The sequence below is a fragment of the Xiphias gladius genome, chromosome 11, assembly GCF_016859285.1.
Source record: "Xiphias gladius isolate SHS-SW01 ecotype Sanya breed wild chromosome 11, ASM1685928v1, whole genome shotgun sequence".
NCBI classification, from domain to species: domain Eukaryota; kingdom Metazoa; phylum Chordata; class Actinopteri; order Istiophoriformes; family Xiphiidae; genus Xiphias; species Xiphias gladius.
In genome coordinates, this window is record NC_053410.1 from 2,877,287 (window position 1) to 2,893,058 (window position 15,772).

A 15,772-nucleotide genomic window follows, 5' to 3' on the forward strand; every position below is an offset into this window, starting at 1 on the left:
TCAATTTATCCATCCTTTTCCTTCTTTCATCCATTCTCCTATTTCTTAACTTTCCGTTCTTATTCTTTGCCTTTTCTTTCTTTTCCACTCCCCTCCTCCTCTCTCATCTCCCTACATTTTCTTCCATCTCCTCTCCTTTCCTCTCTCTCATTATCTCACCTCTTGCTTCTTTATTGGCTATATTGACCCAACCTCCTCCATCATGCTTATATCCATTTGCCTTTACCTCCTTACACCGATCCCTTCATTTTTCCCTCTTTTACTTTTTCTATGAATCTGTCATTCCCTCTTGCAGTTAACAATAAGTCTATGTCTTTACCCCCCCCCCCCGTTCATCCATCCATCAAGCCATTCATCCTTCTTTCTATTACCATCTCTCTCTCTTTTGTAAAAGGGACTGCTAGATTTACCTTGGGCTAAACGGCTGGGGGGCAATGATGTGTAGCTGATTACAGTCCTGAATAATAGAGCGACAGCTTTGTCCCTACCAGTGAGGGGAAAAAGCCTCGGCTCATGGGGTCCTAAAGAAAATGGAATGGGTGAGAGAGGCAGTGGGGGAGGGAAAGAGGGGAGACGGAGACAGAAAGACGGAGAAAGACAAGGGGAGACAAAACCATGTGGTGTGATATACAAGGTTAATATTGGTGGAAAAGGACAGTTGCTCTTGGATAGAGAGAGACGATGAAGGAATAGAGGAGGAGATGGAGGGATAAACAGAGAGGAAGAGATGGAGGACAGACAGAGGAGAGGGGATTCTGTCCGTTCCCATGTCCCTGTGACAGATGATTAACTAACCTTGTCAAATCTGGATGAAGCGTGCCTGGGTGTGTGTGTGTGTGTGTGTGTGTGTGTGTGTGTGTGTGTGTGTGTGTGTGTGTGTGTGTGTGTGTGTGTGAGAGTGCGTGCAGGACATTAGTGTCCCTTCTCTCTGACTCTCCCGTTAACCTTGTCCTGCATACAAACGAAATCAAACGCACTCACGCCCAACCTCAGCGCCGCAGCTGACGACACGTTGGGTTTCTGTTTAGACTTTTGGGCCCTCAGAGGGGACTGTGCATTTTAGCAGCTAGCAGGAAACCCACCGGGAGTCTTTGTTCCGTCGGTTTCTCGGCTCCTTTTTACCGCCGCAGAGGGACACACCGATGTTTTCCAAACACTAACTTTTTAATCACATTTATTACGGGAAGGTTTGTGCCAGAGTGCACTTGCTTGCTTTGCAGACAGAAACACGTACACCTGCAAGTAGTGTCACCAGAGCTTGCGCCATGGTTATGTGGTTTGTTGTTGTTTGCTCAATGGCACGTTAACAGCGGTGCTTTGGGATAAGAGATTTACGGCGGATTTATGTGTCTTTGTCAGGGTGTTACAGAGGCTGTGTGTTGAAGCCCTGTAGCTCTGCCAGCGTGTGCCTCCTCAAAATTGTGACTGAGTCTTATGTTTAGTTAGTGCTGAAGTCAGCAGTGAATAGTCGTATAACTGAACCACATAAAGTGAATTTTCTGCTTTTTTTGTTGTTGTGGTTGTTTTTATATTATCGTGAATTGAATACCTTTGGGTTTTCCATTGCAGCCTGGACAAAACGAGCACTTTGGCGACGTGACCTTTGGCTCTGGGAACTTGTGGTTGGCATCTTTCACAATTTTTTCACAATTTTCTGACATTTCATAGACCAAACATGTTTCTGATTTCAGTAGAGACTGTTGACGGTAAAGACAGTTTGGGGCAAGATTTAAAAAAAAGGATCAGAAATCTTCTCCTTTTCAGTAACGCCAAGACCAATTCATACTTTGTCATCCCTGTAAAGGCCATTTCCACTACAAACCTGCCCATCGTCAGCCTATTTCAGAAAGTGACTAAAAGACTGAAAAGTACACAATTACTGAAGATTACAGCTTAATAGGGAGCAGCGTGATACATCCATCAGTTGTTAAGGCGGTTACCTGGCAATCAATTGGTCAACTCCTACACTAAACAAAAAATCAATTTCCTTTCAAGGGGCTTCTTCAGCAGAACGACAGGAATGATAATCAGAAGTAAAGCTATTTGAATTTTTCTGTATATTTATAGTAGTTTTAAAATATGTTAAATAGTGTAGTTGCTGTATATCTAATAGAACATTTGGCTCAAATCTATGCAATCTGTGATTCCTAATCTGTGATTTTTTTCCCACCAGTTTGCAGCTGAAATTATTGAGGGTAGTTTGAGAAAAAGCCTGAAAAAGTAGCGTTACAAACGTTCATGAATACACAGCAGTTTAGAGAAAACCAAAGCTACAAAACTGAGAATCGCCAAGAAATCTGATTATTACCAGCTCTTGCTAGTAGCCGAGTGTACAAAGTATTGTGTAAATAGGGAAACCTGCTTTCCCTTATGAGGTGAAGAGAAGAGGAGCCGAGTTAAGACACGTGGGATTTGCTGGACGAAGCCAAAATTTCTCCACCAAGGGGTATTGGTGAATAATCGGATGAAGGCTTTGGGATAATCAGAATGCCGTATGTGTTCCCTGATCGCCTGCCTCAACCCGATTTCTCACACTCATCGTGCTTTGTTGTGTTCGATTAATCTAGTTATTTTTAAAACCTTCATAATTTAAGTATCTTTCAGCCAGTGCTCAGGTTCAGGGAGGTACTAGCGGCGGCAGACAGACACCTGTGCCCCCGTGCTGCCCTCTGAGGTGTCTTCCAGGCAAGACTCCAGCTTGTATGATTTCTCCTTGTGCTTGTTATCTTTTGCTACCCAGTGCTTCAGCACATAATGCTCCTCTGCCATCGTCACCTCACGCTGAACAGTTTTATTGCTTCCGTAAATTTTGCATGATTCACATCAGTAGCTCCCTGTCTCCGTCTCGCTCTGATACTCCGTCTCTCTGCACTACCTCACTTGCTCCCTCTGGCTGTCTGTGGGGACTCTCAGCCGCGCTGGCTGTGTGATACATAGAAACACTAGACGAGTCAAAGGCTGTTGGGTCTTGGGGGCGTTTTTTTTTTTTTTTCTTTCTCTCAGCCAAGAGGGCTCATCGTTTCTTACAGGTCCAGCTCAGTTTAGTGCTGGTTCTTCTCGTGGGGCTGCACAGGACTTATGGTGTTCCTCCGTTTCCAGCAGGAAACGGAAGAAGTAAGGTTAATAAATGAACGAAAACAAGATTAAAAGAAAAGAAAAGTCATCACCGACTGTGTTAGAAATTCATTAGAAGTGAGAGAGGTGTGCTTGATATGAAACGTGGAGGATTTGTTTCTCTAGTTCTGTAGTGAGGAGTTACTCCGTTAGTTACTACTTTAGCTTCGGCGCAGATGCTGTATCTTCTTTCCAGTAGAACAATTCTTACTTTTTCCGGTGTATTCCAGAGCAGACAGCTGGATGTTTTTGTGGTCATGCTGTGTACTTGGGAAAAACCTGTAGGACAGTTGAGTCACCTCGTTATGAAGTTTAGCTGGATACTAGCTGACTTCTGGGGAGCCACGAATAGCTTTTCTTCTCTAGATCACTCACACCTTGACATAGCCTGCACACAGCCGGTTGTGTTTTGACCATATGAATGTTGCCTTACGTCCCTCTCGCGGTAGTCGGTTAAGCTAGTACATTTTTAAAGTTCGTGCTGGTTGGGGTGAATGTCTCGTCCTCTCCCCCACCAGCAGTCGTTGGTTTCTTTCAGCCACGGAGGAGATGTTTCCCAAACCTTCGCAGGGTTTTTATAGATGCCTTGGACCTTAACCCTGACAGTAGGACAAATGACCTGTTTCATTGTTAAGGTATGAAAAACCGGTTTTTCTACCTCCATTGTGAAAGTGATGCAGAATTATATTGTGTTGCTGTTACTCCATCCAAGGCAGCTGAAAAAAGCAACAAACATTTTTTCACTAAGGAAAAAATGTGCACATCCATTAGAAAACGTACTACTACATACTGTAGGTCGTTTTTTAGCATTTGAACAAACCAGCAATGCTGTTGTTTTTTGGTGGGGGTGGGGGGGGGCTCCTTACTGAAAGATCCTGTATTGCCCCCCCTCGTCTTTCTCCCAATGTCTTTCTCTATCTTGTGTCCCTGGTTCTGCGCCTTTGATTTACAGCCCTTAAGCAGGGTGCGACAGCGGGGGCTCTTTGTAAATTTGTGTTCAGTGCTGGAGCTATAGACATGTTGAGTGCTGTCTCTGCAAGAAACTGGCAACCCAGCAGCATCAACCAGAGACTGAGGCAGCAGGGTAGTGTGTTTGCGTGTGTGTGTGTGTGTGTGTGTGTGTGTGTCACTCCATTCAAATACACTCTCACCTGCTGTCTCCGCATGTAAGCATGTCTCTGTGTGTGGCTGTGCTTGTGCATATTTGTGCTTTTAAACATGTTTTGTGTGTGTTTTATGTACCTGTGGAGCCCTGTGGCGGAATTTCAGAGTACCCAGCATTCTTAGCGGTATCCAGTCATATTCCCTCCGGCAGCTCTATTCCTGGCGTCTCGCTGGTCAACATATGGATGTATAGACAAACCAAAACACACAAACCTACCGACGCACTAAAACCAGCCCAATGTTCCTGTAAAAATGACTTTAAGCGGCTCTTGAATCCTTTTTGATATCCAGTCGGTGCAAATAGTGTTTTTGAAGTCTTTCTGCGCCTGTGAATCATGTCTCTTCTAAAATAAGGTGCTTTCTCTGAGACGGTGGGCTTTTATTTATGGCTTGCAGCTCAATCTGACATAAACCATACATTTAACAAGCTCATGTGGCATCATATACGACAAAGAGTGGTGCTGAATATAGTAAAAATAAATAATCATATGCCATTCTCAAATTAAAATGACAACTTGTTTCACACTTGACCCAAATGCAGACACATCACTTCACATCAAAAACCATATTATAGGGCTAAATGTGAATTTGAACACGCAAAATTAGTTTGCAGACTCCTGAAAATGCGGTCGCCGACCAGGCGAGGTTTAGTCACACTGCATTAGAGGCTTTTAAATCAAACGGGGGGCGATGCGGAGGAGTGTATCCGCCAAGCCTTTAAATTACGGATTGTCCTGTGGGTGACAGAACATGTAATGTCTCTGAAAAGGTTCCACTCTGCATTTGTGCAATATTACACGTAAGTTGTGAGATAGCTCGGGACGGCAACCTGAGTGCACTGATCCCCAGATGCACAGACGGACGTTCTCGTACTTTTTACAACGTGCTCTGTATCCAGCACCGCCCTTTGCAGTGGGCTAGTGTATTCAAGTTTTTAGTTTCTGCTCACCTTTTTTTTTTTTGGCTCCACCAGGCCTGATATTACACCGCTCACTGTTCACCGTTGCGATTTAAAAATAAAAAATTAAGTTTTAGCGTACTTACTACAGTATATTCTTTCCAACAGCACGTATTTCTTTTCTTGTTTAATTTATGCTGTCGAAAGTTGATTTCGTTTAAGCCGTTGAAAATCAGCTTTAAATCAGTGTTTCAAAAAAAAAAACAAAAACAACTGACAATGCAAATAAAATGATTGAAAATTTCACATTTAAAGGTCGAAAGTTCACTGACCAGATTCTGCTGAGGGAAGGAAACCACATTCAAGAACACTAGATGTCACTAAGACATGAAAAAGATTTTTCTCTTTGTATGCAAATAAATGTGTGTGTGTGTGTGTGTGTGTGTGTGTGTGCGCGTGCGCCCATGTATTTTACTTCCTACCTCTTTTTACTCCATGATTGCCCCCTTTGCTCTCAACCTTCCTCCACTACCCCTCATTAAAATCAGTGAAAGGCCCTGGCCTCTCTTATCTGACCAAACGACCCCATATCTGGAACCAGACAGAGAAAACAGCAGGAGCGAGCTGAGGGTGGAAGGTGACACCGATGATGATGATGATGATGATGATTCAAAAAAATTATTCATGGAGATGAGCATGTGATTTATCATCATCTGGGAAATGCAGTAGCGTTCAGTGGTACACTGGAGAAAAGGATGTTTTGAAATACGCATTTTAAAAGTTTCATAGTTGACTACATTAGATGTCATTTTGCTTCCCGCAGCAATTTATGATCCTTCAGAATCCTTCAAAATTAAGTTTGTGTTAAATTTCCTATCTTTTATTTAATTTACTTCGTTTTCGTTAACTTATAAGTAAAGAAAACTATTTTTTTTTATTTTTTTTATTTTACAATTTGCAACCTGAAGCAAAATAATGGCATCCTAACAAATCTTATTGTAGTACTTTTGCATAATAATGGCATCTTGCAGTCTTTTACCTTAAGTATTAATAAAGTAATTAGTAACAAATTAACATTTTGAATGCATGACTACAAAATAATTATAACTGACATTTCCATAGAGCCCAATTTATTTCGAATGCCATCATCACATCTGGTAGGTTTGAACACGGTGCATAATACCACATTTTCAGCAAATGTACTAGGAATTTACAGCACTGTCATATTATCCAGGGCTTGTCACCTCCAGTTAAAATTCCACCAAAATTTCACCAGCATGTCCAAACATACACACATCTAAAGGCTGTTTTTATGTCTGCCGCAGGAAGATGCTGATCTCCGCAGTTCTGTGTAAATAAGGTCCTCTTTGCACAAGCACGGTTCAGAATATGCCTCGTGTACTACAGAGTGAAGCCACTAAAGATATTCGGCAAAATGCATTAACACGGAGGCTGCACCGATCCTGAGAAGACAAGCTACTGATTTGGTCTCGCAGTGGCTCCCAAAATGTTGAATGTCGTGTTTATCAGTATTGTGTGTGTCAAACCTCAGACCTGCCTGTTCCCGCGGTCGTTTTTCCACTGCTTGTGTGGCGGGACCTTTGTTTACCCAACTGCAGGAAGTTGTATTGTTTAAGCGGTCGAAAAAAAAAAAAAAGGGGTAGGATATAAGTTTTTGGTTTTTTTTCATTTTTCACTCAATGGCAAATAGTTTAGATGGAGAGATTCTATGAGAGCAAAAGAGAAATAGTAATTAAAAAAAAAAAGCTATTGAAAGAAGATGAAAGAAAAATTCCCGGCATAATTCACGCGGTTGAGGAAGTAAAAACAGCTGGTTCTAAATCCTTTATTTTATCAATGGTGTGAACTTTGTCACTTTTGTTTCAGAGCAGAGCAGATGTAGAGGAGATCCGGTTCCCTCAACAAGAATTTAAGAAATTGTGTTTATAAGATTAAGTTCTTTTAGCTTCCCTGTTTCTTGAAATACACAAGCACGTTAAAGAAGATAAAGCAGCATCAGACGAGGATTCACATGTGGTTCTGAGCTCAACTGCACAAAAAAAAAACCAACAAAAACCTTTGGAGTAATGTACGTCACCACAAGACCTTTTTTTCCAGCCATTAAGTTTCCTTGAGTTTTATAACTGCGCACCCCTCAGGAATAAGACAAAGCCGCCTGTAGAAACAGATAACAGGTACAGCGAGGATTGTTCTCTAATGCTTTCTCACTGACTTATTTCCTCATCTCTGCCTGTCTCTGACTGACTAATACGCACACGCACACACACTCGCACGGAGACGGCCCGGTTCCCACCTACACACACATTATAACACTGACAACAGGCATCCTTTGTATTGTGTGTGCATGCAGAGGCAGTGGGTTGAGAAATTGTACTCTCTTCAGGGGGCTTGCAGGAGTCATGGGAAATATGATTTATATCAAATCAGCCTTTTTTGCTAAGAGATCAGGTTTCTTTTTATTGTGGCTCATTTCTGTGTTGTCAGCAAGTGTGGAGTGTGATGTGCTTTCTCCTCCGTCCGTTTCATTCCTTCACTCTCTTCTTCTTCTTCTTTAAAATTCTCCTGCTCCTTCCATCCTTCACCTCCAGTTCTGCGCTCCCTCAGAATTGAGTTCACTTCCTCTGGGCACTTGAATACGATTGTGTCTGCAGACCGGTCGGATGAGTCAAGTGCTTATTTTACTATAAGGATGTGTAGTGAGAGTGTCCGACTGTCTGAATTAATGGTTTTATTATATGTTAAAAGCCAATGACACGTGTGGTTCTAAAGAAAGTGTAGAGGTAAGATAGCAATCCTCAATACAGGTACGTATCCGGTTTAATTTAGTACTGGCTAAAGCATTAGAAGGTTTAATGGGAATTAAATTGTGCTCTTTTGACTTCTTATTTGACCTATTATCCTTCACTAGGTTTGACAGACAGTGCAAGTCTTTCGCAGACCACTTTGTGTATTGTGACCTGAGACTCACGTCTCAGGCTCCCACTCGTGTTATCTGTCCTGTGTCTATCACGCATACGTGTTCGAGCGGCATAGCTTTGAACATTGTACATGTAGGACAATGACGGCACCGTGGCGACTCAGATGAAACTCCTCCCTGTGAACGTCGGGGCGTAACATCCTGGAGCAGCCTCCAAGCCTCGTTTACGGTTTGATCAGCTTTTGCACAGAATATAAAGACAGGGAAAGACAGTGAATGCATCTGTGAGGCGAAGGGTTTTACCAATAAACATCTCCGTCGTGTGTACAAACAGCTTCTTACGCCCCGCGGTTACATGCTATACGTTGAGGGACATCCGGCGATCGCGTGAGACCGCGTCAGTCTTTTCAGGAAAAAGCCCCCCGAACGGCGTGTTCGCGTCGAAGTGACAAGGCCCTCTAGTGGCCGTAGTAGTTACGACAGGAGCAAAGGAGGAAGTCAGGTGACATTGTTATACGGCGACAAGGTCCGCACAGGGTGGATCGGTTGATCCACAAAACACCGGACTTCTGCTTGTCTCCCATTTCAAACCGATAGTCAGTGTTGTTTCTTGTAACCACGACCGCATCGTTTCATAACCCTACCCTCGTGTTTATTACGGCAGCCATAATGACGAACCTCCTCTAACCCTAACAAAGTGCTTAATTTAACCCAAACCATGATCTTTCCTGAAACCTAACCAAGTTGTTTTTTCGTGCTGAAACTTAACCAGACCCTTTGATATAACAGTGTTACATCATAAAAGGGTTAGTCATTCATAGGGGGGGGCACTAATTCAGGAGACGCTCCTATGGGTTGTATCGCAGGGTAGAGACAAACAACGTAAAGAGTTGTTTGGGTTGGACAGCTTGTTAGCTGCGTGAAACTGTCCTCCATATCCAGTGGGACTTCGCCTACGGCACACTGTCAAAGTGCCCATGATAATGAAATGCTGTGGAAGCCGACTTGGAATTGTAGTGTAGCATAATCAAGTTGTGACATGTCAAAACTTTTCATTCGGTATGGTTAAAGTCAAACTCTACCTAACGCGTTTTGTTTATTTTATACTGTACAAAAAGTGCGGTGCCTGTAAGCCACAGTATTCGCTCACACACTCGGATGGAGAGAGTAGCCTGCATAGCAACCCGTGTCCTGCAGTCAGAGTCCTTCGCAGTCATCTTGGTTAACCTGCGACTGTCTTGTGGGACTGTGGCTCGGCCCTTTGGCCCAGATTTTGCAAACTCAATTCTGGGTGTGCTTTAGTCCGGATTAAGGATGTACAACAGTTTGCCCGGGAACACAATACTTGTGGAGCCCTTATATGATTTGCTTGGTTTTTTTCCACTTAGCAAAGCTGTGCAGCTGTTAAATGAAACTAAATAATTGTGTTTGGTGCTCAGATTTTACTGTACAGTTCAATAGTAGATACCAAATTTAGCCTGGAAAACTGCAGTTTCACATTTTTTAGCTCTCCAGAGAGACTGATAACATGACAAATTCAGCCTTAGCTAGCTGTTAGCTAGTTAGTTAATGAATCAGAGATGTGAGCGTGTTTGGCTTTGTTTCTCAATCCAATTGTGAGTTTTAAGCAGTTGTAACATTTGTGTATATAATTGGAGATGAAATGCTACAGTAGCTTTAATTTCTCAACTTCCAAACGCTCATCAGCGTTTGCAGGGTCTCTGTGCAGAGACTTCTCTGCTGGAAGCAGGATCTTGTTTACAGCTTAGGGGATTACAGTGGTTTCATGTTTGTTTGAAGAGAGGAAAAGAGTTAATGCAGTTCTCTGTAAAAAAAAAAAAAAAAAAAACTGTTTCGCTGTGAGATCTGAAATAATTTAACTTTTTGTCACCAAGTGTCAGGCTTAAAGATTAAGTTGTGTCTATCTATTCAAGTGCCTTCACTTAACCTATAACTTGGCCTTTGACATTACAGTTAGACAGTGGAAAACTAAATTTACTGCCAGTCTTACTGGCAGCTTTTTAAGCCCCTTGACTTGAATTTGTCATCTCTGGCGTTTGCTGCTGCTTTTCTCTGCCAGTCTCCCGTTCTCAGTCTTCCTCGAAGTGCCACTGGCGTGCGCTTTTCTCCGAGCTGTGCCCTTTGTATGCATTTGCTGACTGTCTACTAAATCAATACTGTATGAACAGCAGCCTGCGCTAACGTACCTGTGATTTGTCTATTATCTCAAGTCTAAAAGCAACTTTTTGTTAAGGCTCTGTTATCTCTGAAGCCCTTGCAGTTCAGTCAGTGCGCATCCCTGAAAAGGTTTTCTTTCTTTCTGACAGGTCAATGTAATTTCAGGCAATGGATTGAAATTGTACTTTGTTATTGTTGCTGTCTCTGCTGTCAGCGCCTCTGTTTTTCAAGTTGAAGAACATCAATTCGACTTTTGGCCCGCTGAAATTTAAATGCCCCAGTGTGCTGCCTTGTTTTTCTGCTACTCAATGTGCGTATGTGCGTTCTCAGAAATCTAAATATTTAAAGCAGCATTTATGTCTGTTACCTTGTTTTTGTTCTATGTAAGCAATCAAATCAGGCCCTCTTCGCAGGCAGAGGAGGATAGGGGATAGACGAGGTTGTTTTCCTCTCATTTTCTGTTGGTGCCTTGGTTTTACCTTGACCTGAGTGCACCAATGTTTTATTACCCGGCCTGTCTCTGTGCCAATTGGAAAGAATAAGAACAAAGCACAAAGTCAATTCAGCAGGAGAGGAGCACAGGAAAGAGGGGCCCTGTGTGGATGCGAACACAGACCTACACACCATAGCACAAGGGTATAGGGAACGCTCTTGTTTGTCTCTGCTGTTAGTCGCCCCATGCAGAAGTGATTTAGTGTCTAAATTACAGGCTCGGCTCCATGTGAATCATACGGCCACATCATGCTCTGCTTTTACATTACAAAACGATTAAACAGATTAGACTCACCAAGGCTGCCATTTTTGTGTCTTACTCATGTTTGATTGTGGCTTTGACCTAGCAGTCATCTCAATAAAGAAGAAGAACCAAAGTCCAAAACCCCACTGGCAGCCCTCAGTGCCCTAAAAATGTTCTTTACACTCCACAAAATAAAACATACTGATTATTTTGCTGTTGGTCGAGACCTACCAGTTGCATGGCTAAAAATATTCAGTTTGGCCAAGGGATGGCCCTTAGCACAAACTGAAAATGTCAAGGCCATCCATGTGTTAGATTTTGATAGCTGTACAGGTTGAAACTTTGGTCTAATGGTGGCGCTCAGGCCAAAGTTTCTGTAGAAGAAGTCATTGGTTCAGTGGAAAATAACAATGTATCCCATGGGGATCGTGAATATTCACAATAAACTACAGTGGGAGGAAATTCAGGCTTCAGTTTTTGATACACTTTATCGATTAAAGGGTTTTAAAGACCAAACCAGAATATATTAACGTAGCCAGAAGTTATTGATATATTTTACTCTTGGTCAGCCCAAATTATGCGCTGACCAACTGGAGTCTGTTAATTTTTGCTATGTATATATTTTCCTCAATTTAACCCGTTACTATTGCATCCATTTCAAAGGCTCAAAGTGCTCAAGTCTGTCTAAAAACAGCACTCTTATGCCCGTATGCGTGTTGAAAAGGTTCTCGGTCACCGTAAAACTTCCTCCTGTCCGTACTGGCTGTGAAGAAATCCCTTCGTGAAACCAGTTTTAATGTAAGAGAGCGGGTGCAAACAATGAGGTTTCTGCGGTCTGAGTTAGACAAATCAAGTTTTGTGGATTGTGGATTTGGTCCTCCATCGCTTGCGGTTGCTTTAAGAAGGAATCTCTTCATGGACGGTATTCACAGGACATTTACAGGGACCACTACTTTCAACATTCATGTAGACATGTCAATATTGTTTGAAGGCAAACTTGAAGAAATGTGAACCTATCCCCCTAAAAATTTTTCCTGATGTAGGGACCTTAACCTTTCCTAAATAAAAATTGCATCTTCAGTGGAGATGTCATGTTGCCCAGAAACAATTTCTGGCCAAACAGTTTCTTTCAAGCTCATTTGAAAGGAAACGCATCATATTGGTGAAGTAATCATGCTTTTTTAGGTTAGATAAGGTAAAAGTGCATCAAGTTCAGTTTTGTCCAGGAAGAGGGAAAGGAGAAAACATTTTAGTCAGGAATTTAACACCTGTTAGTGCAGAGTGAGAATGACTCACAGCCACATCATGCTTTGTTCACCTCAGAAAATGATGAGTGATTTGCCCTTTTTCTGTCTTATTGCTTTTGCTCAACCTTTTTCTTTCTTCTCTCCTCTTCTCTCCTTCCTTCCTTCCTTCCTTCCTTCCTTCCTTCCTTCTGCTTAAGAAACTGTCGGGTACCGTAAATTGTCACCAAGTCTCTCACCGCCAAGAGATTCTACTTTTGGGATTTCCAAAATAAAATCCTAACACATTTCTCTCTCTCTCTCTCTCTCTTTCCCCATCCCCTCTCGAACCTTCCTCTTTTCTTTGCAGCCTGTAAGTGTAACACCCACGCCAACGTGTGCCACGTCAACACAGGGAAGTGCTTCTGTACCACCAAGGGCATCAAGGGAGACCAGTGTCAACTGTGAGTGTACTATCATGTAACTATGATTAAATGCCCACCCGACCCCGATCTTGCCGGCCCTCAATCATTAGCCTTACCACTAAAAAAATATATATATTTTGACAACACGCAACACACACTACATAAAGCTGGCTGCACAGGGATGTCCAAATACGGCAACTCAATCAGACGATGCTTTGGCATGACATCGAACGCCTTTGAACAGCTGTTTTTGCGATCGTAGGTTAAATTTAGGGAGAAATTTTAAGGTTAAGGTAACATTTTTGGTTAAGGTTAAGGGTTGAGGAAAACAATTTGGTTGCCATATAGATAGAAAGAATAATGATGAACAAATGTTCAGAGTGTGTGTGTGTGTGTGTGTGTGTGTGTGTGTGTGTGTGTGTGTGTGTGTGTGTGTGTGTGTGTGTGTGTGTGTGTGTGTGTTTTCCCCTGACTGTGCCAGACGTGTCCGCTGCAGCGCTACAGTATCCTAAATGGCTTGGCGGAGCAACGCACCGTGGAGACAGACTGAAAATTGCTGCATCGATAAATCTAGCAGGAGAGGCTAGAAAGCACAGACAGAGTGTACACGTGTGTGTGTGTGTGTGTGGTTTGCTATGTCCAACAAAGGGCACATATAGAACGATGAAACAAGGAAAAACTGAAGCAATCAGACAGATTTGTTCTCCGTCCAAACTATGATATCATGTCACATACATTACTGATTATTATAAATACATGAATGTGTGACTGGTAGAGGTTTCATTACATTTCTTTGTGCTTGTAAAGGCTCCCATTATGTAAAAGCACAGTTGTCAGTGTTTTTTTCTCCAGTGTCAGAGGTCATTTTACTAGAGCTAGTTTTTCTTTTTCTTTTTTTTTTTTTTTTACATGGTTGATTTGTTTCTTTCATGTACAGAACAATCAGATATTGGGGAAACACTGCTGCACAAATTTTGCTGCTGTTGGGGTTAAAAAGTGGTGGTGTTAGGTGTTTATTTTCTTTCTGGTGTCATTTCTCCCCAGTGCATTTACAGCTGTTGTGTTTACCATTCCCACACATCTGCACAAAAAACTTGCAGCTTGGCAGAGCCAGAGCTTAAAACAACAACTGCCAATAGGCCAGAGATGTGATAATAATTATCTTTGTGCAAGTACTACTATAAAGTTAATGGCACATCAAATAGTATTTACTATTATTACCATCTTAGCATCTCCACTAAGCACCGTTCATTTCTACAGTCACACAGAAAGTTTCCATTTTATTCTCGAGGGAACAGGCTTTCGGTAAATTTTCACAACTTTTTGGTCTTTTGTTGCCTTTGTTTGTTGTTGTTAAAGTGAAAGTGCAAAACTGTGCAAAAAGTGTGAAAACGTCATAACAATTGTACACACACGTAGCGTTATTATCATGCCGCCATGATGATGTCATGCTTTGTCACGTAGATCGATCAGTTAGTTACCTGTTTTATTTATTTATAGATAAAATCTACGCTTTAATTTTTACTATTCGGCATCTTAAAACTGATACAGAGACGCGCAATCTCACACAGACACACACGCAGCTTGAATCATACTTGCCACTGATAATGTAAATTTCTTTAACCATCAACTTAAACTTTGACCTCCGCCACTTGCTGCCTTTCGCTGACCTCAACGTAACCTTTGAGTGACTCTAAACTCCGGCTCAGCTCCTGACGTTAACGTGACTCCGGCCAACCCGCCCCTCACCTGCGCACTAAAAGGCTCTCTCCACATGTGCACTGTCGACTTTAATCAGTGTGTTTCTACTCTGTGTGGTCGGACATATGGTACACAAACACATGCCTACCTGGACGTACCGGCGCAGTTTCACATTTCCATCTCAAAGCCGCAGTCAGTGTTTCCAAACTGCATTTCATTTTATTATCATTGGAAGATTGTTTTATAGAATTATACTGTATAACAGAATATCTTCAGAAAAAATGCTGTTTTGGAAGGACGGGGTTTAGCGGAGGCCTGGTTATTGAAACTCAATACTTTTTGAGGACAAGTCGAATTATGTCCAGAACAATTATGTAGAGCATTGAAAAAAATTCAAGTTGTTAGAGTTTCATTGATTAATTGTTTGATTTTATATATATATATATATATATTATATTATATTATATTATATTAGATAGAGAAGTGGATTATGCTGCTTTCTATGAACGTTATGATACCTTTTTTATCATTACCAGTTTTATTTTTGCCTCTTGTTCTGAATTAGAATCAGCTGTAACTTCGTGCTGAATATATCTGCAACAAATGGGCAAGCTACAAACTTTTTAGCGTCATTTTCTAAAAGTACGGGGGAGGAGTCCTTTTGCTGAGTCTTCCTTTAATGAATATTGATTCACTGGAGAAATCCTTTTTTTTTTTTTTTTTAAACGTTTATTTAAGTAAACAGAAAAACAAGATTTTTCTTTGTTAGTATCTAAATTCTTTCCTGATTCTTGAAATCTACAGCCCACCTGCCCAATTTTCCCGCTAATAAAATAGGTGTGGTGTTGCGCTCACTCTTTGCTCAGATAGATAGATAGATAGATATAGATTTACTTCATATCCCGTGAGGGTTGGAAAAAGCACTCAGCCAATCACAGGAAAGCAAGAGAAAAGAGATCGACGCAGCTACAGATACTGTTTTCAACTTACAGAAGCAACTATTAGATTTTAAAACAAAACATTAACTGCTTCTAGCAACTGCCACCGAAACTTCTCGTGTCAACTGAAAGGATGTTAGCGGGAAGGATACGTAATCACTACTGACTGGTTTGGGGCAAAATAACCACACATCAGTCGCGTTAAAGGAACACAACTGAATAACGAAGTGAAAAACAGTGACAGTTCAGTCTCATTGTCATGCCAGTAACACATTGGCAAATCGTGAACAATGCCCAGCTGCGGTTGAGCTTGAGCGACTGTCGAATCGGCCGTACGGCCTCGGTACTCCTGTTCTGGTTTTTGAGCGTGATGTTTCTTTTCAGCGCGCACCAGTATTTCATTATTCTGGTGGAGACTCCACAAAGGCTGAGAGCAGAAACGGTGCGTTTGTGTGTG

At 41.9% G+C, this 15,772-nt stretch overlaps 1 protein-coding gene across 1 annotated transcript in view; it reads left to right on the forward strand.

Moving 5' to 3' along the window:
• The window catches only part of atrnl1a (attractin-like 1a), a 242,246-nt gene that overhangs the window by 89,503 nt on the left and 136,971 nt on the right, over window positions 1–15,772 (forward strand). Inside the window, exon 21 of the mRNA XM_040139682.1 lies at window positions 12,622–12,715. Coding sequence (XP_039995616.1) covers window positions 12,622–12,715 — 94 coding nt within the window. The remainder of the gene's footprint in view (window positions 1–12,621; window positions 12,716–15,772) is intronic.